At 35.2% G+C, this 26,632-nt stretch overlaps 1 protein-coding gene across 3 annotated transcripts in view; it reads left to right on the top strand.

Moving 5' to 3' along the window:
- Positions 1-26,632, top strand: part of NCAM2 (neural cell adhesion molecule 2) — a 488,664-nt gene that overhangs the window by 248,035 nt on the left and 213,997 nt on the right. For 2 of the 3 annotated variants that reach the window (XM_003783902.2, XM_023509713.1), the window contains exons 2-5: positions 12,977-13,051; positions 16,831-17,037; positions 18,440-18,583; positions 25,712-25,849. In XM_003783902.2, coding sequence (XP_003783950.1) covers positions 12,977-13,051; positions 16,831-17,037; positions 18,440-18,583; positions 25,712-25,849 — 564 coding nt within the window. The remainder of the gene's footprint in view (positions 1-12,976; positions 13,052-16,830; positions 17,038-18,439; positions 18,584-25,711; positions 25,850-26,632) is intronic. The other variant, XM_012801495.1, reaches the window with a different exon arrangement.

The following is a 26,632-nucleotide window of genomic DNA, read 5'->3' as shown; positions in this document are numbered from 1 at the left end:
ATATATATTATTTATAACATCCATCAGTAAATCAATATAAAAATTGTCCAGGACTGCATTAACTTTTAAAGTGCCTTTATCTTTCAAGTTCTGTCTTTTCCTATAATATTTCCTTAGAAAAGCAAATTACTCCCATGGTAGGAATTATTTATGTAATAATTGACAGACATTCCTCATTCCTCAAACTCTCTGATATCCTCAAATTCAACTTAAAGTAATGAAGTCATTCCAAAATTATATATTGTTAATATTAATCATTCATACTAATACTAATAATGTTGTCAATGTTCTGTTCCTAGTGTACAGTAATCTCCAAGTAAGTAATTTTCCATCAACCTGCTATCCATATATTATCAGTTCAGGAGAACAGAAGCTTGATTGATTATCCCTGATTTCCATGAATTTATATTAAAATTAAGTAGAGACATGAATATAATTATCAACAATATTTCACACATTTAATTAGAATTCTTACTGATCGAAAATACTTATTTCCTAATATCATAAATGGAGCACTCAGGCAAGATTTGGAAAATTATTCAGATTTTAGATTTTTCTTGAAGATGGAGTGGAAGTAAGGGATGCGTAGTGGAGAAAAAGGGAGGTGGGGCAAAGGAAACACTTTGAAAAAATGTAAAGTTGAGAGGGTGAGTCCTAGGTAGCTGTAGCTGCAGAAGCATCATAGAGAAATAATTGGAAATAAGCTTGGAAAGGTAATTTTTATTTCAATTAAAAATTGTATAATAATTGATTAATCAGTTAAAGCAAATCCACTTTTAAGAATTTTGAGTAGGAAGGTGAAATTAAGTTTAGATTTAGAAAGATATGCATGAGTCAGCCTGAGAAATATTTAGGAGGAAAAAGAAATTAAAGAGGTAAAAGTTAGAAAAATAAATATGAAGGCTGTCAAAATATATTGAATTAAAAGTAATATGTTTCTGAATAGCATTCTATTATGGGTATATACCACATTTTCGTGATCCATTCATCTGTTGTTGGACTCTTATATTGATTCCATACTTTGGCTATTGTGAATAGTGCTGCAGTGAACATGGGTGTGCAGATATCTTTACACTATATTTATTGCCTTTCCTTTGAATAAATACCCAGTAGTGGAATTGCTGTATCATATGGTAGATCTATTTGTAGCTTTGTGAGGAACCCTGATACAGTGAAGTGACAATAAAAAATATTCCAATGAAAAAAAGTCCCAGACCAGATGGTTTCACAGCTGAATTATATCAGACCTACAAGGAGGAACTGATACTTATCCTGTAGAAATTATTTCATAACATCAAGAAAGAAGGAATCATCTCTGACTTATTCTATGAAGCCAGTATCACCTTGATGCAAAAACCAGGAAAGGACACAAACAGAAAAGAAAACTACAGACCAGCATCCCTTATGAATATAGACATAAGAATTCCAGCAAATCAAATTCAGCAACATATAAATATATATATCTATCATGATCAAGTGGGTTTCATTGCAGGAATGAATGGATGGTTAAATGAATGCAAATCTATAAATGTGACACATTAAAAAAAAAGCAAAAACATAGACCATATGATCATCTCAGAAAACATTTGATAAAATTGATAACTTTTTTTTTTTTTTTTGCAGTTTTTGGCCGGGGCTGGGTTTGAACTCGCCACCTCTGACATATGGGGCTGGTCCCCTACTCCTTTGAGCCACAGGTGCCACCCCAAATTAATAACCCTTTTATGATAAGAACTATTCACAAACTATAAAAAAGTGGAAGTAAGGGATGTGTATCTCAAAATTCTAAAAACTATATATGACAAACCCATGGCCAACATTATACTGAATGAAGAAAAACTGAAAGCCACCACTTAGATCTGGAACTAGATACAATTTCTTCCTGTTACTACTTCTATTCAACATAGTGCTGGAAGAGCTAGCCGGAATAATCAGACAAGAGAGGGAAATCAAGGGTATCCCAATGGGAACAGAAGAGGGCAAACTGTAACTCTTTGCTGATATATGATCTGTGTCTAGAAAACTCTCAAGATTCTGCCAAGAGACTCCTAGAATTGATAAATTCAGCAGAGTCTCAGGTTACAGAAATCAATACACACAAATCAAAGCATTCTTATAAACCAATAATAGTCAAGCTGTGAATCAATGACTCCATACATTTCACAGTATCAACAAAGAAAATAAAATGCCTAGCAATATATTTAACCAAGGAGATAAAAGGGTTCTAGAGAGCCCAAATGCTCATCAACCCATGAATAGATAAATAAGTTGTGGTATATGTATGCCATGGAATACTATGTAGTCATAAAAAAGAATGGAGACTTTACATCTTTATGTTTACCTGGATGGAACTGAAAAATATTATTTTTAGTGAAGTGTCTCAAGAATTGGAAAAAAATGTATCCAATGTACTTAATACTATTTTGAAACCAATATATAATCACCTTCATATTCATAGGAATGATAAAACACAACTATAGTCCAGAAGGAAGGAGGGGAGAGGAGACAGAGGGGAGGGGAGTGGGGAGGTCAGGAGTACAGAGTATTTTGTGGAACATCATCTATTGTGCATAACACAATGGTACATTTCAACTCTTTTAAGAGTAGAGTATAAATGTCTGACCACAACAGATAGATAAATGAGATGATTGTTATGTTATTCAGTTTGATGTAAGCATTCCGCATTATGTATCAAATCAGCACACTCTACCCCATAAATATACACAGTTATGATTTAATTTAAAAAAGAAAAGAAAGACTTCTAGAGGTAGAAAAATGAGTTTCTGAAGAAAGAAACCTCAGATAAAGTAAACAAATGGAAATATATATCATGCTAATGGATTGGCAGAATCAACATTGTTAAAATGTCTATCTTACCCAAAGTGATCACCAGATCCAGTGCCATCCCCTTTAAAAAACCAACAATGTTTTTCACAGATCTAGAAACTAATTCTATGCTTTGTATTGAAAAAAGAAAGGGCTTGAAGAGCCAAAGGAACCTTAATCGAAAGGTATAAATCTGGAGCCATCATTTTACCAGACTTCAAGCTACACTTCACAGCCATAATAAACAAACCAGCATTATCTAGCATAAGAACAGAGATATAGATCAATGGATAAGAATAGAAAGCCAGAATTCACTCATGTATTGATGGGCACTTGGGTTGATTATGATATATATACCATGGAGTATAATTTAGCCATAAAACGGTGAACTAATATCTTTTGTAACAAGCTATATGGAACTGGAGATCATTCTTCTAATTGACATATTGCAAGAATGGGAAAAGAAACACTACATGTACTCAATATCAAATTGGAACTAATCAATCAATGCCCTGTGTACACATTTGGTAGTAAAATTTAACAAAAAGCAAGCAGGTGGGAAGATGCAGAAGTGGATGGGTAAATTCACACCTAATGGGTCCAATGCACACTATCTAGGTGATGGACACATTAATAACTCTGAGTCAAACTATACAAAAGGAATTCATGTAATCCAAACATTTGAGTACCCATAATATTCTGAAAGAATTCCCCTTTAGAAACATCTTCAGGGTGGTGCCTGTGGCTCAGTGAGTAGGGCGTCAGCCCCATATAAGGAGGATGGCGGGTTCAAACCCAGACCCGGCCATCTGCAACAAAAAAATAGCTGGGCGTTGTGGCGGGCACCTGTAGTCCCAGCTACTCAGGGGGCTGAGGCAAGAGAATCGCCTAAGCCCAGGAGTTGTAAGTTGCTGTGAGCTGTGATGCCATAGCACTCTACCAAGAGTGATAAAATGAGACTCTGTCTCTAAAAAAAAAAAAAAAAGAAGAAGAAGAAGAAGAAGCATCTTCACTAGCTTTTGATATTTTTGCATTTGTGATAAATGCTATCCCAGCTGGGGTCACATAATCTTCATTGTTTACTAGTGGTTTTGTTTTACATTTCCCTGATAATATGTGATGAGCATTTTTTCTTGTACCTGTTGACTGATTAGATGCCTTCCTTTTAGTAATGCCTATTCAGAGGCCTTTGGCTCAATGCCTCATGCTTGTCATTCTAGCTCTCTGGAAGGCTGATGCAGGTGGACTGCCTGAGTTAAGGAGTTCAGAGATCAACCTGAGAAAGAGTGAAAGGTGCCTGTAGTCCCAGTTATTTGGGGGGATGAAGCTAGAGGAACACTTGAGGTCAAGAGTTTGAGGTTCCTATGACCTATGATGTCATAGCACTCTACCAAGTGTGACATAGTGAGACTCTGTCTAAAAAGAAAAAATAAAAAAAAAGTCTGTTCAGATCATTTTCCCTAATAAAAAAAAAAAAAAATAGAATGAAAGCTTGGTGCTCATAGCACAGTGGTTATGGTCCCAGCCACATTCACTGAGGCTAGCAGGTTTAAACCCAGCTTGGGACAACTAAACAACAATGACAACTGAAAAAAAAAAAAATAGCTGGGTGTTGTGCTAGGTGCCTATACTTCCAGCTACTTGGGAGGCTGAGGCAAGAGTAACTCTTAAGCCCAAAAGTTGGAGGTTGCTGTGAGCTGTGATGTCCCAGAACTCTACTGAGGGTGATAGCATGAGATGCTGTCTAAAAAAAAATGAAATCCTGTTATTCATGAAAAAACGGAGGGAACTGGAGAACATAATGTTAAGTGAATAGGGCAGCAACAGAAAGACACGTATTGCGAGGTCTCATTCATATGTGGAAGCTAAAAAGTTCATCTCATATCTCATGGAGCTAGAGAATAGGATAATTCTTACCAAAGGCTGGGAATGTTGGGGTCAGAATGAAGAGAAACTGTTTATTGTGCAAACATACAGTTCAATAGAAGGAATAAGTTCTGCTCTTAGCATAGTAAGTGTGACTCTAGTTAGCAACAATTTATTATATGTTTCAAAATAGGTAGAAAATTTGAAAGATTCCCAATACAAAGAAATGGTAAACATTTGAGGTAATGGACATCCTAGATGCCATGATTTGATCATTATACTCTGTATTCATGTATTAAATATCACTTATACCCCATAAATATGTACAATTATTACACTTCAACAAAAATAACAAAAATAATGAGTGTATTGTAGCAGCCCATATAGCCTATAACTAGGAAGAGTGAAAGTCATAAGAAATACCTGTATAGTTCAATAATGGAACACCTTGGTGAAAAGGGCATGGAGAGGGATTTAGCTCTCCTAACAAGCATGAGAGAGCTCGCGAGATGAGAGCATTGGTGAACTGGCAATCTCTACATCTGTGGTGTTGAGAGGCAGAGATCAGCCTCACATTAGGCTGGAGGAGAAGGCAGTTGGGCGCGTGTGCATTCTATCACCGACCCACTCACTCTGACTCTCTCACTCCTGCTTGCACAATGCCAGCACTGTGTCTCTTTGCTGAAGATCACTAAGCTCTGCTAAAGACTAAGATCTATCTATTCTAAGAAGACGGCTTTACTCTCTCAAAGACTCTCTCTCTCTCTCTCTCTCTCTTTCTCTCGTCAGCTAAAGTAAATAGCTCAGGCACCTAAGAGCAATTGTTCCTGAGCAAGGTAGCTTAGCAGTCAGTGTCCAGAACCTGGTTAAGCCAGGGCCAGAGACAAACTAGTCCTGGGCATAAGTGTTGTCCACGAAGGGACCCTGACAGTGTATGTCTAAATAAAAGTGTGTACAAATTATATTTCACAGATTATATAACCCAGACTCGGAAATTGATCGATGTTCACCAAAAATGGAGAAGTGACCAGAGTGCAAATCCTGTGGAAGAGAAACTGGTTCAGTTTGCAAATAGAGAGTTTGAAATTAAAGTATATTGTCCAAGTGAAATGTTAGCTGCAGATTGGAGATGTAAGACTTATGTTTGGGGAAAATAGAGATTAAAGGACCAAAGAGAAAGGGAATGGGTGGCATGATGTCTTAAAGGAGAAATTAGAGAGAAGAAAGAAAAGGGAATGAGGGACATATTATACTTTTTCTTTTGTTCAATCTTACAGTCTCTTTCTGTGCCTTCCCTTCTATCTGTAGGCATTTACAAATCTTATCCAAGATAGAAATCCATGCACCACAGACTGGGATTGTGGATCCAAATAACTTATCCTCTTTTTTCTTTTCTTTCTTTTTTTTTTTTTTTTTTGATTTCTGGTTTTCCCCAACTTCTTGTGTTCTTCTATTTACCTCTGTTGATCTCATTCAACTGTAACTAAATTAACCTATTGACTTGTTAATACATTAAAGCTCAATTTTTCTTCTGTGAATTTTTACTGGAATTGGCAGTTGTAATGGTGTATAGACAATCCCTTATTTCATGATTCTACTGGTTTTCTTCATATTCTTTATGACTCATTTTTTTCTTTAGTTTTTTTCACTCTGAAATATTAGATTTACTCAAACATTTATTGAGTACCTATAAAATAATATGTACTCTATGAAATTTGGGGGATGATGAATAAAAACAAGACCCCAGGCTGAAAAGACAGAAGAAAGCCATATAGCCTACCATATTTCCAGAGATGTTTTGAAGGAGAAAAATTAATTTAAAATTGTTAAGACAGGCAGTATGAGGAAACATTTTAAAAATTTAAATAATATATTTGACAGGTCTTTCTTAAATATTTTGTTCCTTTCTCGTGCCTCTGATTGCACATTTTATTACTTTAAACATTTCTTATAATTATATTCTTAGTCTACAAATTATTTGAATTTTGCAGGGGAGTTTATTTCTCCAATTGTTTCTGCTGACTCCTGCTCATAGTGCCTTATTTCACTGTGTTGTTTTTCTTTCATTATTAGTGAGTTATATCTTTTTTTAAAATTCCACATTAATATGAGAATATAAATGTTTACAATTCTAAGGTGAAGTTCAAGTTGTAGTTGAGCCCTTCATCCAGGGGGTGTGCTGAATATCCTTACAGTATGCACATTAGGTGAAGTTTTACCAATCCCTTTTCTTCCCCCCACCCTTTCCCTCCTCACCACTCTCATCCACTTGAATATACTTGTGTTTTTCTCTTGCTGGGGCTTGTAGTTGTTTTCTATTGGCTTTGTATTAGTTTGAGTATGTTGTCTTGTGACACTTTACTAAGAACAATGTGTTTCAGCTCCACTCAGGTAAATACAAAAGATGTAAAAATCTTCATCTTTTTATGGCCAAATAGTATTCCAGACTTCAGGATGTAGTACAATGGTCAAAACAGCATGGTACTGGCGCAAAAATAGAGATAGAGATCTATGGAATAGAGTAGAGAACTTAGAGATGAATGCAGCCATGTAGCGCCATCTGAGATTTGATAAACTAAATGAAAACGCACACTGAGGAAAAGACTCCTTCTTTAACAAATGGTGGTGGGAGAACTGGTTAACTACAAGTCAAAGACTGAAACTGGACCCACAACTCTTACGATGATTTTTTTTTCTTCCATACTGATTTTATTCAATACTTTTTAGAATTGAGGGTACAAAGAATTAGGTTACAATGTTTGCATTTGTTAGGTAAAGTCCCTCTTATAATTGTGCCCAGCCCCCAAGCGGTGTGCCATACACGCTCACATTGTGCCCCTTCAGTGGGAACACGCCCATGCCCCTCCCTGCTCCCCCCACTCACTCCCCAGCCCCTATCTGAGATTGATTTGAGTTTTTCTCTTATGTGTTTTAGATCATCTACTGGCTTCATATTAGTGTTGAGTACATCGGATTCTTGGTTCTCCATTCTCATGATATGTTACAAAGAAGAATATGTTTCAGTTCCATCCCGGTTAATACAAAAGATGTAAAGTCTCCATCCTTTTTAGTGGCTGAGTAGTATTCCATGGTGGTATACCACAGTTTGTTAATCCATTCCTGGGTTGGTGGCCATTTAAGTTTCCATATCTTGGCAATTGTAAGCTGTGATAAACAGTCTAGTGTAAATGTCTTTATGATAAAATGATTTTTTTTCTTCTAGGTGGATGCCTAGATTTTTATTCAATATTTTGTTTTCAGTTTCCAAAGGCATTTAGGCACTTTTTTAAAAATTATTTTTTATTAAATCATAACTTTGTACATTGATACATTTATAGGGTTCAGGGTACTGCTTTGATATACAGTGTGAAATGCTTACATTGAACTAAGTAACACATCTGTCACAGTTATACTAATTTATTAATAGTTTTGAAATGTACCATTACATCAAGCACATTAGGTGAGGTGCCCCCAAATAACCATCCCTTATCCCCCTCCACTCACCCATGGGCTGATGAGAAGAATATATATTCAGTTCTATTAGGGTGAAATGTTCTGTAGAGGTCTATAAAGTCCATTTGTTCTAGGGTCAGGTTTAAGTCTAATATTTCTTTGTTTAGTTTCTTCTTGGAAGATCTATCCAAAATTGTCGAAGGGGTGTTAAAATCTCTAACTATTATACTGCAGGATGATATCAAGTTGTTTATATCCATTAAGGTCTGCTTTATGAATTGAGGAGCATTCTGGTAGGGTGCATAAATATTAATTATCAAAATTGCTTCATGTTGGGTGTTTCCCTTGACAAATATAAAATATCTTTCTTTATCTTGGTTGCTTTAAAGCCAATTGTATCTGCTACTAAAATTGTAACCCCTACTTTTTTCTGGTTTCCATTTGCCTGTATTACACAAGTCTTTCCCTTTACGCTGAGTCTGTTTTTATCCTTTAAGGTAAGGTGAAATTCTTGTATACAGAAGATATCTGGTCTGAGTGTATGTATCTAGTATCTAGTCAGCCAGCCTGTGCCTCTTTAGAGGACAATTTAAACTGTTCACATTAATTGAGAGAATTGATAAGCCTGCTTTTGTTTTGGGTGTCATGATTTTTGGATATTCAGTGGATATTTTTAATCCTTTCACCACTGTGGAAGTTGTGTTTTGTTCAATAATTTCTGGGTGAGTTTACTTTGGAGGTACAGCATTGCACTGGTCAATGGAGGATGGGTCTGAGAATATCCTTGACAGCTGGTTTAGTTATGGCAAATTTCTTCAACATGTCTATAGCATTAAAGTATTTGATTTCTCCGTCACAAATGAAACCCAGTTTGGCTGGATAAAGGATCCTGGGCTGGAAGTTGTTTTGTTTTAGGAGATTGAAGGTTGATTACCATCTTCTTCTGGCTTGAAATGTTTCAGTTAAGAGATCTGGAGTCATTCTGGTATTTCTCTCTTTGTAGGTGATGCTTTCTTACGTCTGGCTACTTGTAGAATTTTCTCTTTAGTCTTAACTTTGGCAAAATTAATCACAATGTGTCTAGGAGATGCTTTATTTGAATTGAGTCTTGCTGAGGTTCTGAAACTGTCTGCTATCTGAAGTTCTGTATCTCTTGCAATGCTGGGAAATTCTCCTCAGAAATCTCTTGGAGTAGAACATCTATACCTCTAGGACCATCTTCTTCCTTGGTAATTCCTATAAGACAAATGTTTGATCTTTTGGAGTGATCCCAGAGCTCTCTCAGGGAATGATCAGTTTTTGTGCTCCATTTTTCTGCCTCTTTGAGTGTTTGGGAACGTTCCAAAGCTTTCTCTTCAGTTTCAGAGCGCCTTTCTTCTGCCTGGTCAACTCTATTACTGAGGGATTCTACTATATTTCAGAGCTCCTCAGCTAACTTTTTCATTTCCTTGAGCTCTGGAATCTCTTTTCTCATTATGTCCATATCTTTGGTGACTTGGGCTTTGAATTCATTAATTTCTTGAGACAACTTTAGAACTACTCTTTGGAATTCAATTTCTATCTTTCTTCCATTCTATGTATCTTATTTGTCATCCATATTCCGAATTTGATTTCTGACATTGCTGCCATTTGTGTATGTATGGCATCTTTAGTTGTAACTCCTTTGTCTTTTCTTGAGGGGTTCATCTAGTCTGGTTATCATGTTGCCAGAGTTCTTTTGTTGGGTCTGCACCATGTTTATTTTCAACTGTTTGGTTATTAGAACTGATAGGGTGAGATTGAATTGGGATTCTCAGGTAGTAGAGATAGCCCCTTACCAAAGCGCTAGGCTTTGTAATTGTGGCTTATCTACTACAAACTTAGAAATGCTCTTTTCAGAATTTTAGCCAGAGACTGTGAGGACTTACGTGGTGAGATAACACAAGTTAGCTCTGTTTTGACATCAGCCAACCTCTACCCTATCCTAAGAAACCACAGTATTAGGTTTAAATCTCAACTATGAAGAGATACAAATGGCTGTAGTGCCCAGCCCCCACCCTTCAGTTCTTTTCCACTACAGAACTTCAAAGTTCAACCTCAGAATGTCCACAAGTGGACAGCCCCAGACACAGGTTCCAACCAAATTGTCATAGGCAGTGAAAACCCTGTCTAACAGAGAGGAATTCAAGGGTCTCCAATAGCACAATTGGAGCCAGAGATCCACACTCCCACCTGCCATAGTCAGTCCACACTGTTGTCTGCTTCTCTGCCCACAGGCCAAGCTGGAGTCAGCAGTCGCGCCCCCACCCACTGGTCTCAGTCCACATCCAGCTAGCCTTAGCTTGCCAGACCAGTTGGAATCAGGAGACCACACCTCCACCTGCCAGCCTCAGTCCACTACCTGGCAAGCCTCTGTTTGCAGGCTCTGTTGGAGTCAGGGCACCAGCCCCACCCTCCAGTATCAGTCCACACACAGCTAGCCTCTGCTTGCCAGACCAGTTGGAGACAGTGGACCATACCCTAGCCCTCAGGTCTTGATTCACATCCAGTAAGCCATTGTTGAAGGGTTCTGTTGGAATCAGAGGACTACGCCCTTGCTCTCAGGTCTCAGTCCACACCTATCAAGCCTCTGCTCACAGGCCCAGAGGGACCAGCCCTGTCTGCCGAACTCAGTCCACATGGGGCAACCACTCTCCCACGGTGGGTGATGTCAGAACTGGGGGTTCTACACCCTGTCCCGCCAGACACAGCCTTAACTGAGGGTCAACACTACTACTGGCCAGGCATAATCATAACCAGGGGACTGCTCCTCTTCCCTCTGAGTGTTCCTTTCTTCCCACACCCTCTTTCTTTCCAGATTCTGTCCTGATGGTTGATGGTCCACAATATGCCCAGTTCTCTCAGGACAAGCCAAACACTCTGTGCTCTTCAAAGGGCAGAACTTCAGGCTGCCATGTGAGGGGGAAAGGGTGAACTGGGAATTTGGACTTGTGGGGAAAATATCTGTTCAATTTTATGCCTGGCAGGGTGGTGTCTAGGTTCGTAAGTGGGACCTCCCTAAAGAAAGAGACCTGGAGAGAGCCTTTAGCGGCTCTCTCTAGTGAGGTAAAATGAGAGGTCTTTTGTTCCCTGCTCATTTGCAGATAGCCTGTAGCAGGCCCTCTGCTTGGGGGAGGGGTTTCCAATCCTCTAGTGGCTTTGTACCTGTAATTTGTTTGCTTGAATGCTCTTCCTTGTCTTTTTTGGAGTTACAGCTTGCCAAACTTCTTTCTTGACTCAACTCCCTGTCTTTGGCTTTATAGAGTTCGATTCTATTTAGTTTTTCTTCCTCTGCTCAGAAGCCTCTGTGGAGGGTGGCTATCAGTCAGCCATCTTCCCAGAATTCAAGATGTAATTTTTAGTGTTAGAACACAGCTTTAAACCCCTTGTGAGCATGCTCAGTATCATTGTAGAGAGCCAAGAGGGCCTCTAACTGCAACAATATTCAGGGTTGTGATTTTTTTAAAATAAAATTTCAAATGTTTATTAAAAAAATAAAAGAATGTGGATTTAGATTAAAGTAAGCTTCATTTATAAAATTCTTAGACAATCTGTTTTCAGGATTTTTTTTCCCACTTATCTGTGAGCCCTATGTGTGAGACTAATTTTTATTTTAGTTTCTAAGGGTGGGGTTTTCCAAAGGACCCATGTTTATAAATAAAATCCAAAATCTAAGATATTTATTTATTCTATAAATAAAATCCAAAATCTAAGATATGGCAGAATTTTTATTTTAGTTTCTAAGGGTGGGGTTTTCCAAAGGACCCATGTTTATAAATGAAATCCAAAATCTAGAATATGGTTAATCTAAGGAGAAACATTTTTCCCCTGACCCAACTCAAGGAAGGCAAGTCTCCTTTGTCATCTCCCATTCCCAGTGGGTTGGTTGATTCTATACCTGCCTTTGAGGGTCAATATTATCCTGGTCAGTGTTACCTAGTGTAATTTAGCACCCTGTTATTCTGGACAAGCTCGGATGCTGTCTCTGTATAGTTCATGTCACTTATATAAGCCTTTTGGCTTTTTTTCCATTTATCACTTGCACCATCATTACTTTTACTGAATTCTCAACTATGTATTTCTGAGAGCAAAGGCTGGTGGAGTTGATTTCAGAAGTGGACACACTATATTGTACAGATCAGACAGCATATTAATACAAAAATACCTGTTTATTCATTTTAAAATGGCATTTGCATTATCTTCTAAAATTCTAGAAAATTAAACTATTTTACTTCAATTTTTACCACAAGCATTTAAACTATGGAGTAACCCATCTATTTTATTGCTACTGTCTTGGTTCCTTTACTTTACTGATTGATCATATGAAAATCAATGCTCCTTGACCCTTCTCTAGGCAATGATAAACCTTTCCTTATGGAAATATTTGAGTACCTTGTCAAAATGTTAATAGTATACATAGAGAGATAAATATACAGATATTATTGTTATCATTACAGTAGATGACTTAGATTTTAAAATTTTCAGCTTTCAAAAAACATTTCCCTATTACTCAATCTAATACAAGGCTTAGCCTGTGAGCAAGAAAGAGATGTCTGAGTATAATTTTCATTATTTTCTTGACTAACAGAATATTAGCTTTCAGCATATTAGCTTGACTATGTGCTGTATTTTGTTGTTTTAAAGCATAATAATGTAACAGATATAATTTTGGAGTATAATTTACCAACCTTTCATTTTTCTGCAAATAAAACTTTGCAGAAAAAGTGCTGCTTCCAACATGTGGTTTAGATGTCTCTTAAAATCTTAGAAATCATGTTTAAAACCATAATTAACCATTTCTATTTTTTTCCAGCTCTTCTTCAAGTGACAATTTCACTCAGCAAAGTAGAGCTTAGTGTGGGAGAATCTAAATTCTTCACATGTACAGGTATGCATTTCATAATGATTTTCAGGTAACCTGTTTTCTGCTTCAATTACTAAATAAAATATATTGGCTAAATTAAATATTTAAAAATTCAGTTCTCTAATATTACCATCTTCTTATTGGGCTTACAGTGATTGGAAAGTGTTAATAATCACATTTTGCATATTAAACACTATGAGCTCTAACATTATTAATTTCAATTTATTTATTTTGCTTCCAAAGTAGATATTTACTTATATCAAATATAATGTACATAAATTGTAAAGGAATCTAAATGCTATTACTGTCTAAATAGTAATATTAGAATAAATGTAAATAATGCAACTGAACCATCTCTATAAATATGAAGTGAATAAATTATATATGGCAAATTGTATTGCAGTTACACTTGGATGAAAATTTTAGGAGAAAATATTTTAAAAAGTAGAATTTATTTAAAAAGTAGATATTTAAACAGAAAATGTTTTACAAGATTTTCACTAGTAGTAAGTATCATATATCATGATGCATAGGGAAAATAATAAAGAATTCATTCATTATGTACATTCAGAAGTTTTTCAGAAGACATTTAAATACAAGTACTTTAGCATCAAGTTCTAATTCAATGTAGTGAAGAACTAATGAACACATACTACATCTATTTAGATTCATCATATTCAGTTTATGTAAATATAAATCTTTATACCTAAAGTTTTCAAAAATATTCCTTTAGTACCTAAATTCATTATGAAATTGTTTTAGAACTGTTTGTTTCCTGACTATACTATAGCAACTGCAAAGTAGATAAGAATAGGCATTTGTGACATAAAATTCATTATAAAAGGTGTCTTGAGAATGACAAGGCTTATTTAAATTATTATGAAAATTATTACAATTAGAAAAAGGTAGTGACACCTGTAGTCCCAGCTACTCAGGATGTAACTGCTTGAGCCAGGGAGATTGAGCCTGCAGTGCACCATGATCTCAGCTGTGAACAGCCACTGAACTCCAGCCTGGACAACATAGTGAGTACCCATCTTTGAAAAATACATAAAAGAAAGAAACATAGTTATGATAACATACGTACTAATAGTATTCATAGTGTATGTGTAGAAATGCTAAAATATCTCATATTATTAAACACTAATAGAGCCCATGATTTCATCATACCTTTACCTTCCTAATAATTTGAATGTATAGGTCTGTTCATACATTTTTATTATACTGATGAATGAAGAATCAGAGAGTAGATGACAGATTTGTTATTGATCTGACATCACCTACTATGTCAGAAGAGCATTGGCCAAAGAATATCGATCACTGTTTCTAAATCTTATCTATTTTTTATCTATGTAAATGCATCACACATGTATATACTTTCAATTGCATGATATAATGACACAATAATAAAATAGCTAAAATGAATTTTTGAAATAAAATGAAAATATATTACCTTTATGTATACATATTAGTAAGGCATATAGTACACAATACAATTGTCTCTACATATTAGACAGGTCAAATTAAGGTGCAATTTCCAAGTGTGAATTAATAACATTTAAATAAACATTTTTTTCTTTTATACAAAGATGTGTCACCAAGAATTGTACTGTAATAATGGAAATGGTCTTGTTTACACTGAATATAGTAGAAAAACAAAATTCTAAAGAAAAAGATGTGACAAAACTATGAAATTCAAACATCAGAACGTATTTTTTCCTACTATAATGGTAACTATATAGATGACTCTAAAATTTCTAGATACCTTATAAACATAAACTCAATAAAATGAATTTGTTTTAGAAGTAAACCTGAAGATATTTACACCCCTAGAGAGTTTGAAATAGTGTGTCATATATAGTAAATACAATTTATAACAAAGTTACAAAAATGAAAAGCTTACTAGTATTTATAAATACTGGATGGACCAGAAGTCATCGCTAAAGTCACCATGCATAAGAAATTGTAGCTACATGTACATTTATTTACAACAGTCATTACTGAAATTTACAAAGAGGTGGCCAGCACCTAGAGGAGAATATCTGGAAATATTTTGTAACAAATACTTTATAAATAAAGGAAAATTTAGCTATAATTTTCTATTTTTACTATGCATTGCAACTTTGAAGAAGACTCTGGGCAGACTTCGTACTTTGTACAATAGTCTAGTCCTACAAATATGGGCTCTCTCTCTCTCACCTCCCTCTGCCTTCCTTCTGTCTCTCCCGTCTTCCCCCTCACTCTTCTCTACTCTCTCTCTCTTCTCTTCCCCACTCTCTCCTTATCTCTCTCCCCTCTTTTCTCTCCTCCTTGGTGCTACTCTGCAGCCTCCCTCCCCCCACCAATAAAAACCTTTCCTACAAAAAACAAACAAACAAACAAACAAACAAATATGGAAAGTTTTGATGGAATTTATTTGCTAGCTATCCCAGGAAAGAGTGATTTCTGACTGCTTCATGAAAATCTTGAATAAACTCTCCACGATAATGAAGTTTCTATCATGTTAATAATTAAAATGTGAAAACTATCAGAATATCATATTTAATTTACTGTGTAAAATGAGATTTTTATATTGTTTAGATTTATAGTGATGCTTATTTAAATTATTCTTTTGTTATTTCTATGTAGAAAAAGGAATTAAAATAAATCCCAAGCTTTGAATGCATTATCCTGTAACCACCCATGGTTTTATAATTTGTTCAGAAAAACCAATGATAACATAGCTAAGATCCATTTAAGATGAGATGCACTAAACTTTCTTTCATACTTTTGCTCAAGCATCTGTAATTTGTTATAGAAAGGCTAATTTGTTTCTAAAACCATTTCTTAGAAAAAAATGAGATGGAATAATTTTCTTGAAAGAGGTCCTGCAGATGTTAGTTAACTTCATGCATTTTCTCCCATACTTTTGAGTTAATAGTGTATGCTGCTTCCACAAATGATCTCTCAAGTAATTAGGTGAAATACATCTTTTTGGTGACTAAAAGCAAACACGAAAGCTTCAGCTTTTAAGAAGAGGATAATCACCTAGATTCTGAATTGGAAAACTTAAATAAATGTTTACCCTGTAATAATTTGGTTGCAATTACCTAGCAGTATAAGTATCATTTCAATGCATTCTAAGTATCATATGATTAAATAGTTAACAGTTTTAGATTAAAATCATGAAACTACTCATTTCAGTTGGGAAAAGAGATTAGGACTTCAGTTTAAAAGTGGTCATTGGTTTATCTACACAAGTTTAGCCACTTGGGAAATTAATTCAAAATTTAGTATTATCAAAGGCCAGAGTTTGTTTTGTAAGAGATTTACATTTTTTGTTAGTTCTGCACTAGTAGAGACAAAAGTGCTGTGTCCTGACCCTAGCGAAGATACAAGAACAAGTAATGTCATAGTAGTAATCATATTTCTGTTCAGATATTATCACTGGGGCTTATGTGGTTTATGTCTAACTCATTAGTTAAGGCAGTTTCAGCACTTAAATGCTGAAGTCTTATCATCTATAGATTTTCAAGGTGTAGTTTCAACTATCACAGATTGTATATTGTGCAGGACATTTCCTAGGGAGCGTTTGGGTTTTACTTACTCAAATGAGATTGAATCCTCAGTGTTGGATAAACACAATGTGAGCATTTGTGCTACCATTTGTGTTTACTTTCTGTTTTCTAAGATCTTCAGATTTCTAGTCTTTTACTTGCTTTTGTTTCTCAGTTGCTAGAATTGTTACAGAATAGTAAATGTCAGTGCCAAAACAAGCCTTAAAAACGTATTTTCAAACTTTCCTCCTCCATGGTTCTCTGCAGCAATTGGTGAACCTGAGAGTATAGACTGGTACAATCCTCAAGGAGAGAAGATAATTTCAACACAGAGGGTAGTGGTGCAAAAGGAAGGTGTGAGATCACGATTAACCATCTACAACGCAAATATAGAAGACGCAGGGATCTATCGCTGCCAAGCCACAGATGCCAAAGGACAGACGCAGGAAGCGACGGTAGTCTTGGAAATTTACCGTAAGTCACCTGTTTCTAAGTTTTCCTTGATTGAAATTGTAGCTGCTTATAAAGAATCCAAACAAAATGTATTTTTATGATTTCTTATTTATAATTATATTTTTAAAGTTTCAATAGATTTAGGAGTACAAGGTCTGTGTTTTTATATTTGTTTTTGTTTTTTAATGGATGAATTTTATAGCAATGAAGTCTGGGCTTTTAGTATATCCATGGCTTGAATAATGTAAAACTAACACTCCTTAAAATCTTTGTGTTATACCGTGATCTAAGACTTTTGTAATCGTCAGGTCATTTATGTTCTCCTGCAGTGTATCTTAGAATTGATAGTAGGGAGTAGGTGGCTACAAACATAGACATGGAAACAACTTTCTTAGTTAAATAATATACAGGTTTATAGCCACAGGGAAAACATAATGTATGTATTTTGGAATACAAGCTCTTAGGCCACCTCAGGCTTATAGCTTTTTAAACATTAATGTAGAAATAGGATATGAAAAGCCAAGTCACAACGTTTCCACAGTAGGACTTCCTGTTGGATGACCAGGGCAGTTTCTTGGCTTATCATTGCCCAGTCTTTGCTTAGTTTTGTTTTCTTACTTTAGCCTTTTGTTCCTATTAGAGTCTAAGTTTCTCATGGAGAATTTTCTTAATTTATGTTATCCCTACAGTATCTTTTTCACAATAGCAAACAATTAAAGACAGTGTTGGGAAAGTTATTTTATTAAATGGCTGAGTTTTATGGTAATGAAATTTTCATTCCTAGAAACAGTCTGGGCTTCACTACTATAAAAGGAAGATCATTACTGCAAAGCAAGAGCCCTGACATTTATTTGTGAAGGTTAAAAAAAAAAATTGTTTTGCAAGAAGGCATTACTTTTGTGAAAATTTCTCCTCAAGCATAAATACCCCAAGACCTCCAGATGCTAGATGCACATGTTATGGAATTTTATGGAAAAGAAATTAAATGAGAGTAGAGAGATAAGGAATGTTGAAATGCAAAGAGATATAAGGGAGTGGGAAGAAAAAAATCTGAATGAATTGAAGGGAATATAAGTGCCCAGGATGAGAACAAATAGAGAATGTTCAATCGACGTCAAAAAACACAATTTGCCCAGATCACAAAGACTAAAAAGAGAGCGAGAAATTGCAATAGGAGTTGTAGGATGAACTCTGATTTATATAAGACCTAGGATGACACTGGAAAATCTTTGAGTTTTTTTCTTAGTGAGATGGGAAGTTTTGGGGTGGGGACATTAGATTCTACCTTAAAATTTTTAGTATCTTGATTTTGCTAATTATAATATAGCATCAATAAACTAGAATATCTAGAAAATCTAGAATATATATTAAATGGAGAAATAAGAAATACTACCTCATAATTTGTTGTACTCTCTTGATACAGAAAAACTCACTTTCAGAGAAGTGGTATCTCCACAAGAATTCAAACAAGGAGAAGATGCAGAAGTTGTCTGCCGAGTTAGCAGTTCCCCTGCACCTGCTGTCAGCTGGCTGTATCATAATGAGGAAGTCACCGCTATTTCCGACAGTTAGTATTTTGGTAACTCCCTAAGTTATACGTTCTAATAATAATGCAATTTAAAAAATATACTGAATCTATGTGGAGGATCATAGAAACTGGAATTTATGACCCCAAACATCAAACAACTATTTTGAGAGCCTTAAACCTCTAGACTCGGGTTTGGCAAAGTAAAATACTATCGCATCCCAGGCCAAATTTAGCCCTTCTACCCCATTTTTTTTTGTAAGTTGTAATCAGAATACAGCCACACTTAATTGTTACATATTGTTTACAGCTGTTTTGGGGGCAGAAATGAACAACTATGACACAGATGGTTTGGCCCACAAAGTCTACTGTAGTTAATATCTGGAGATTTCCAGAAAATTTTCTGACCCTTGCTTTAATTTCAGAAAAAAATGAATACTTATTAGCAACAGTAAGTAAATAAAGGAAGAAATGCTACGGCATTCAGATTTTCTATTATATAATTTATACATGATCCCATGTTCTCAGTCTATGTAAATTTAAAACAATATCTGCATGAGTTACTCTTTGTTATCCTGGGGCCATTCTTTTAAAGACGTGTACATTCAGTAAATGTTATAGGAAGTTACATATATATTATAGACAAAAAAGTACATACATTCATTCAAATTGTCTCCATGATTTTGATTTCAACTGAGCTAAAATTTCAGAATAATGTGACATCTGAAATTGAAAGCATAATTTGCTTGCATTATACTCTGTTACCATTGTGCATAGGGAGCATTTTCAATTTAGGGTATTTTTCAATGCACCTGCACTGCAGAGAGGTACAAAGTAATTGAATCTTTAAAAAACTTTCCATCATAGATGATTCTGTTTTGTGTTCACGGGATGGAACTTCTACAATATAAAGGAGATAAATACGAGAGTTTCTATTTTTGAACATGAAGGAATAATGTATCATAATCATGTTCAATAGTCATTTTTTAAATGTTGAGAATGCATTTCTTATCTGGCATATCCATTCCATGTCCGTTGTCGACTAAAACTGTTTCTATTATAATAAGTTAATGAGAAACCACACTTTCCTTCCTCTTGCTTTATTTTAGTATAACTCTAATTTTTATTAATCAGAATCCTATGAATGTTTCAGCTCTCTCCCTCTCAATAATAAAGAAACTATTTATTTTATAGCAGGAAAATGGCAATGTCTGAACGTTTTCACATGGTCAAATCTTAAGCTGCAAGTATATATCTGGTCTATTATAAAGCGTAATTACAAGAAGGTTTTGAAATGTCTAGAACAAAAGCTTCCAAGCAGAGATTGGCGGTCAAGTGTGGTGGCGATGGAGCAGTGAGGCTCCCACACTGCACTTGTGCATGTTGTTTAGGGATCCCAGGATGGAATGGTGGAAGGCTGAAGGTCTACTTTGGCTTTACTCCGTTCCTTGGCCTTGACTTTGAACAACTTTTCTAAGTGTTCTGTACCTAAATCAGACTCTTCATCTGCATACAATAGATTATTACATTAATTTGACACACTGATTTCAAGTAATAAATAGTAGATGAGACACGTGACCCTCAGTGCCCATGGGGATTGGTTCTAGGCCCACCTACAATACCAAATACCAATATCTGCAGAGTCCCAGATATAAAATAGCATAGGATTTACTTAGAAGTTGTGCAGATACTCCAGTAGACTCTAAATCATCTCTAACTTACTTAAAATACCCTAATATAATGTGAATTTATGGAAATAGTTGTTATATGGTATTGTTTAGGGAATAATGACGGCATAAAAATGTACCACAAGTTCAATACAAATGCAAAATTTGTAGAAAGTATTTTTCATCAGCCGTTGTTTGAATCCAAGAATGAGTAACTCACAGATACGGAGGAACAGCTGTAGTTTGTTAAGTGAATGAATAAAACATTTGGCTATATGTCAGGTTCTCAGTAAATGACACTTATCATTCTCATTTCTTTTTATTGAGTTTTTAAATTTTGAAATCAGATTCATCAAAATGATATGCATTCACGTTATATCTAGAACCAGAAAATCCAGTGTGGAGAAAGTGATTATAGTTTAATATAAAATATTACACCAAGTTGAATGGCAGGCAAATAATTTTTTTAAAAAGGAAATAAAATAGTAATTAATTAATTATTTATTTTGCTATAGTATTTAAGGTATTCAAGTGAATTCTGAAGAAGGATACACTTTTCTGACCTTGAAATTTTGGAGGAAATTGCCATGTAGATATTTTCAAACTTTTTTTGTATTTATAATGGATATGCCAAAAGTAATATTTTTCATAGTATTACACCTTCCTTCGTAAGGCTAATGGCATAATGTTAGGTTTAAAACTATCAAAGGAATGTTGTGGGCATTTAGAATAATGTCATGGATTCTAATAACTTTCTGTTGTCTTATTGTGATATGAAAGTAAAGTTTAGAAGTTCTGTATGAAATAGGAAAGGCTTGGAAATACTCATCTTTTTAGCTATGCTTTTGATGACAGTTGTGCGGCAGGTATTCAGAATTACAATTCATACAGAAAATAAATGGAGATTTTCCATGTTTATCCAAGCATTTAAGGAGTAAAGCTGACATTTAGTAATAAAAATTGAATATCCTGGGTAGCATCTGTGGCTCAAAGGAGTAGGGCACTGGTCCCATATTGCAGAGATGGCAGGTTCAAACCCAGCCCTGGCCAAAAACTGCAAAAAAAAAATTGAATATCCTAATGGAAGGATATGCTGTTTGCTAAGTTAACTTCATTAATGCTTGATTCAGTGCCAAATTAAAAATACAAAAGTAAAAGAGCAAAAATGTATGATTTTTGTCCAAACCTTAAAGTGAGCTACAGATGAAATTACCTGGTTCAACAGAATTTTAATGTAATCTATTATTCGTATAAAAGAGTCATTAAACAGTTATTGAATACCTAGTATGTTAGATGTTGGTAATTTATGGTTAACAAAATAAATAGGCATATTACTTTCAAATTACTAATGGTCTAGAAAGAAATATCCCTGATATATAAGTCAGTGAAAACAAAATCCTTGATTCTATGGTAAGGAAGTATAGTAAGCAGAGTATATTAAAGAAAGAATACCTGAGCCAGTTAGCCGAGATAGTGTCAAAGATGCCTGTCAGGAGGGAAAAAAAATGCCTTTGTTTTTTATTAACCAAAGTTTATTTTATCATGGAAAATAATGGTTTATTATCCTCCCCTTTTTTCCTTTTTTTAAAATTTAGAGTTAATATAAGGATACTTGTGATTAGGCTGCATTGTTTTCATTTGTAAGGTAAAACATAAAATAAATTTCTATTTAAATAAATAGAAAGGAAGATTAGTCAAGGAAAGGGTGGTGGAGATTTTGTAGGAAGAGAGAACATCCTGTGCAATGGCCTGGAGACGAAATATACTATGGAAGGCACATTCCAGAAACTGGAATAAGTGTACTGTAAGTAGAGATGATGGATAAGTACGATTCAAATGCTTACACTAGTGGGTAGATTAATAAGAAAGGAAGCTGAAAAAGAAAGAAATAGGTCCTTGGCATCTGCTAAAGAGTTTGGCATTTATTCAAAAGGGAGAATCATTTGAAGGGTTTTAATCAAGGCAGTGACCTCACCTAATACACACTGGAGAAGGTGATAAGTATGTTAATAAAGAGAATGAATTGGATGGGAGGCAAAGCAAAACTTTAGACAATGAAAAGTGTGCAGATCCTCCCTCAGATTAGTTGCTGAGGGAGAAGACTTAGATTGAGTAAGGATAGAGGGAAAAGACAGGACCTGGGGTTTGACTGGTTCTGGAGAATGAGGGAGATGAAGATGGCAGGGGTGACTCATGGAATATGCTTTGCACACAGAGTTCTATAACTTCCGTCATTTTCCTCAGCAACGCATTCCACCTAAGGCACCTGAATACAAAACTGGAGAATGCCGGAGGAGAAATTTCAGGTGGAGATAATGAACTAAATTTTCAACACACTGATGTTGAAGTAATTACAACCCTTCTTAGTAGGGACATCTGGTATTCTTTTAAACAGAAATGGAACTCCCTGGCATGATCTGGTCTAAAGAAAAATTGTGAGTCATTAAGATCTAGATGATAGTAAATGACGTTACGAGGGCAGATGAGCCAAAATTGACCAGGTGTAGAATAAGGGGAAAAAAGGACTTGGAAATAACTAAGTTAAAGAAGCTTAGAGCAGGCACCTTATTGAGTGTTATTCTATTCCGTTTAATTTTTCTCACTTTGATCACGAAACTGGTTTTCTGCACAACTAAGAAAAACAGAGAATCTGTAATGTGGGGCTGGCTGAAGCAGAGCTTTCTTCAGGTGTTTTCTGGACGGGTATATTAGTGATACGCTGTTTTTGGATATTTTGCTAACAACAGTCCCTGGGATTTATACACACATTTGGTATTTGACAGCTAATTTTTATATAATTTGATTTCTGTGTGGAAAGAAATCTTTGTACACATAAATACACATAATGGCACGCGTTTAGACTGAGCAAGTAGTTACTGCGTTCCCAATGCACTGTTGGTTTTCGCACAATAGATATAATGCATTAAAATGACCATTTGAAATAAAACATTCAGTTAGAAAATATGCCACTTTGTTCCCATCAAAACTCTGTATTAGGCAATTATAATGATTTCTCTTTTATATCAAGAAGTGCTTGCCTGATTAAAATGCTTCCCTGTATTATTTTTTCTAATTCAAATAAGATGTAACCACTAAGGATATTATAGCTGAAAGATTATATGTATTTTAACAAGTCAGAAAATGTAATATTATAATGATCTAAGTATGTTTAAGTGTGTCTCTTCTAATTTTTAACATTTTTTGTTTTTTGGATTTTTTTTTGGCCAGGGTTGGGTTTGAACCAGCACCTTTAGCATATGGAGCCAGCACCCTGAGCTTGTGAGCCACAGGCACTGCCCCATCTTTTTTTATTTATAATTCCTTCTCATTTTAATTTTCTGCCACACACTTAAACAGAGGATCTTTTTTGTTGTTGTCAAGATGGAGTTTTACTATGTCACTCTTGGTAGAGTGCTGTGGCATCACAGCTCACAGCAACCTTAAACTCTTGGACTCAAGCGATTCTCTTGCCTCAGCCTCCCAAGTAGCCAGGACTACAGGCACCCACCACAATGCCTGGCTGGTTTTTTTTGTTGTTGCAGTTGTCATTGCTGTTTAGCTGGCCCAGGCTGGGTTCGAACCTGCCACCCTCAGTGCATGTGGCTGGCACCTTAACCTCTGTGCTATGGGAGCCAAGACAAGAAGATTTTTTTTTTATTTCTATTTTATTTTTTTTTGAAGTTTTTGGCCGGGGCTGGGTTTGAACCCACCACCTCCGGCATATGGGACCAGTGCTCTACCCTTTTGAGCCACAGGCACTGCCCAAGAGGTTCTTTTATTAAACTTTGAAACATGAATTCCTAGGACCTCTAAGTTATTCCAGGACTACCTGTGAGTTACAGTTTGAAATTTCATAGGTATATTTTTAACCCTCATTCTTTCCTTTGGTGAGAAAATTTCATATTTGTTCTTTAATTTACCTGAAGAAAAGGATCTACATAAAAATTTTTTAGTCTCTCTTCTTAGGGCCAGGAAAGAGAAGAAATGAACATTACAAAAAATTCATACTCCTGAGTTGAAAATCATATGGCTATAGATCTGTGATTGGATTTTCTCTGTGAGGGCCCCTGAAGCTGCCAACTTTCACTCTCTTTTAGTTATCTATTACATAACAGATAAACACCTGCTTGCTTGTTTTAATGGATGTCTAGAGCCTGATATCTCTTTTGTAATGTCAAGCCCAAATTTTTCCCTTCCCATCAACGAATTTACAAAGCAGAGTAACCCTAGAATCCTCGTGGCTTACTACCATAGTTTGTTACTCATGGAAATTCCAATTGGCAGCAAGGGTAAAAGCAGGATTCTGTCTCACAGGACCACTCAGTGATCCAAGCCTATGGAGGCTCTCCTTTTCCACATGAGAATTCAATGGTATTCCTAACCTCTCCATCAAGCCAGCAGAAAGGAGAAGAGTGGGAAACATTGATAGGTTCAGAGAGTAACTTACAGACTGCAGATATCTTAAGGACAATACACCTCAAAATACCATCATTTATACCTGAGTATAAATGTCCCCGAAGAGATGGAGGTATATTCATTGATGTCACTCAAATAAAGTATCTACCAAATGGACGATGGTCAATGAGATCAATGCTGTGTTAATGAGATCAATTTTCATTGATCTCATAAATTTTTCATAATTAACTAAATTTAAGATTTTTGCCTTTAAACCTTATTTCAAAATAGGTTTAGGTGTGAAAACCTTCATTAAATGATAAGAGAAAAAGTTTTAGCACTAAAACAAAATAATGATGATTATAAACTGAGGCCAAACACATAAGACTGAGATGCTGCTTAGCCATCTCAGAATATTTTAGCATATTACTTTAAGAAATAATTTAATGCACATTCTATACCAGGTTTGTTTTGCAGGCATGCATGTGCAAACACACACACATACACATAAAACAATATTTAAGTAAAATTAAAGAAGCTTATTCAATTTAGTCCTAAAATAGATGTATCTAATTAGTGCCCCCCAAAATCCTTTCAGTAAATTTGAAATATAATGATTTTTATGTCCTTTATGTGACTTGAATGTTATTGTGTCATTTATTTGTCTCCTCAGGATATGAAAAATTATTAGTTTAATTATTGTGTGAGGAAGAATAGTTAATAATTTTTCTAACCCTTTTCTAACCCAAGTTGCTACATATTTGCAGTCGCAAGTTTTCCTGTCTGCAGTAACTAATCTCTTTGCATTGTTCTTTTATGTGTCATTTCTGCATGCACAGTACCAAGGGGAAAATAACAGCCTAAACATTTTTATGTGGATATAAAGTCTTCAATATATTTTAGGGGGAAAAAAAGGTATAACAAAGCAGTGTGGAGTGGAAAAACTGAAGTCATGAAATTACATTTTACTTTCAAATTTGAATTTGTTTGCTGATGAAAAGTTTGATAGTGTCAGACAGTGCCATATTTTAACTTCTAGCAATTTAGAGCGCCCTGGCCTCAGGCTTCAATTACTGATATCATTTTCTCCCCTTTGCTTACTTTCCAGATCGGTTCGCTATGTTAGCAAACAATAATCTGCAGATTCTCAACATCAATAAAAGTGATGAAGGCATATACAGGTGTGAAGGAAGAGTGGAAGCCAGGGGAGAAATTGACTTTCGTGATATCATTGTTATCGTTAATGGTAAGCAGCAAATCATTTGCATACACAGTATGTTTCATTTTATGTTTCATTTTATCAACATGATTATTAAATGAGCAGCCATGTACACTCAAAACACAAGTTCCCTGAATGACTTCTTCAATACCTGGACCAAATCTCTCCACTTCAGTTCTGGCAATCTGTTCCTTTGTATTATCCCTCAAGGCAAGATCCATGACTTCTGACTTATTGTACCTTGTTATCTTCACAGCACTTTTTAAAGAGTCTAGAAGGGAGTAATTTCCTTTTTAGTATATTCGTAGATGTTCAAAATTTAATAAGTGTAATAAGGTATCACACTAAATTCTACTTTCAAATTATATGAATTACTTGTTATACCAATCATTTGATAACCTTTGCATTTTTCTCAGATTTAATATTCAAGATCATTTTCCATTATTAATGGACTTTAAACCAGGTTTTTGAAATCATGATGCCTCTCTTCAGCCAAACTTCTCCTACTATACATTCTGCTTGTGGTAACATGGCATTCTATAAAACGGAAAGATACTAAAGTTACACTAGATGTCTACTGGGAAGTTATTAGGCTGCCCAGATGTACCCATTGTATTTTTTAACATATGTTAAGTGCAGTCTATTTTCTCTATCACTGTGTCTTCCGTGAGAGTGTTGTTTTTCTAAATTTTTACTTGAATTGTTACAACTTGGTTGTAACTTGGTTGTAACAATTAATCCATTCTTAATCTCACAATTGTTACAACTTGTTACAACTTGTAACAATCTCATTCTTTTTTTTTTTTTTTT

This window comes from Otolemur garnettii, unplaced genomic scaffold (genome assembly GCF_000181295.1).
Source record: "Otolemur garnettii isolate 467f Iridium unplaced genomic scaffold, OtoGar3 scaffold00009, whole genome shotgun sequence".
NCBI lineage: Eukaryota > Metazoa > Chordata > Mammalia > Primates > Galagidae > Otolemur > Otolemur garnettii.
Note: the sequence above shows the minus strand (reverse complement) of the source record. Positions and strands in the feature narration are given on the sequence as shown.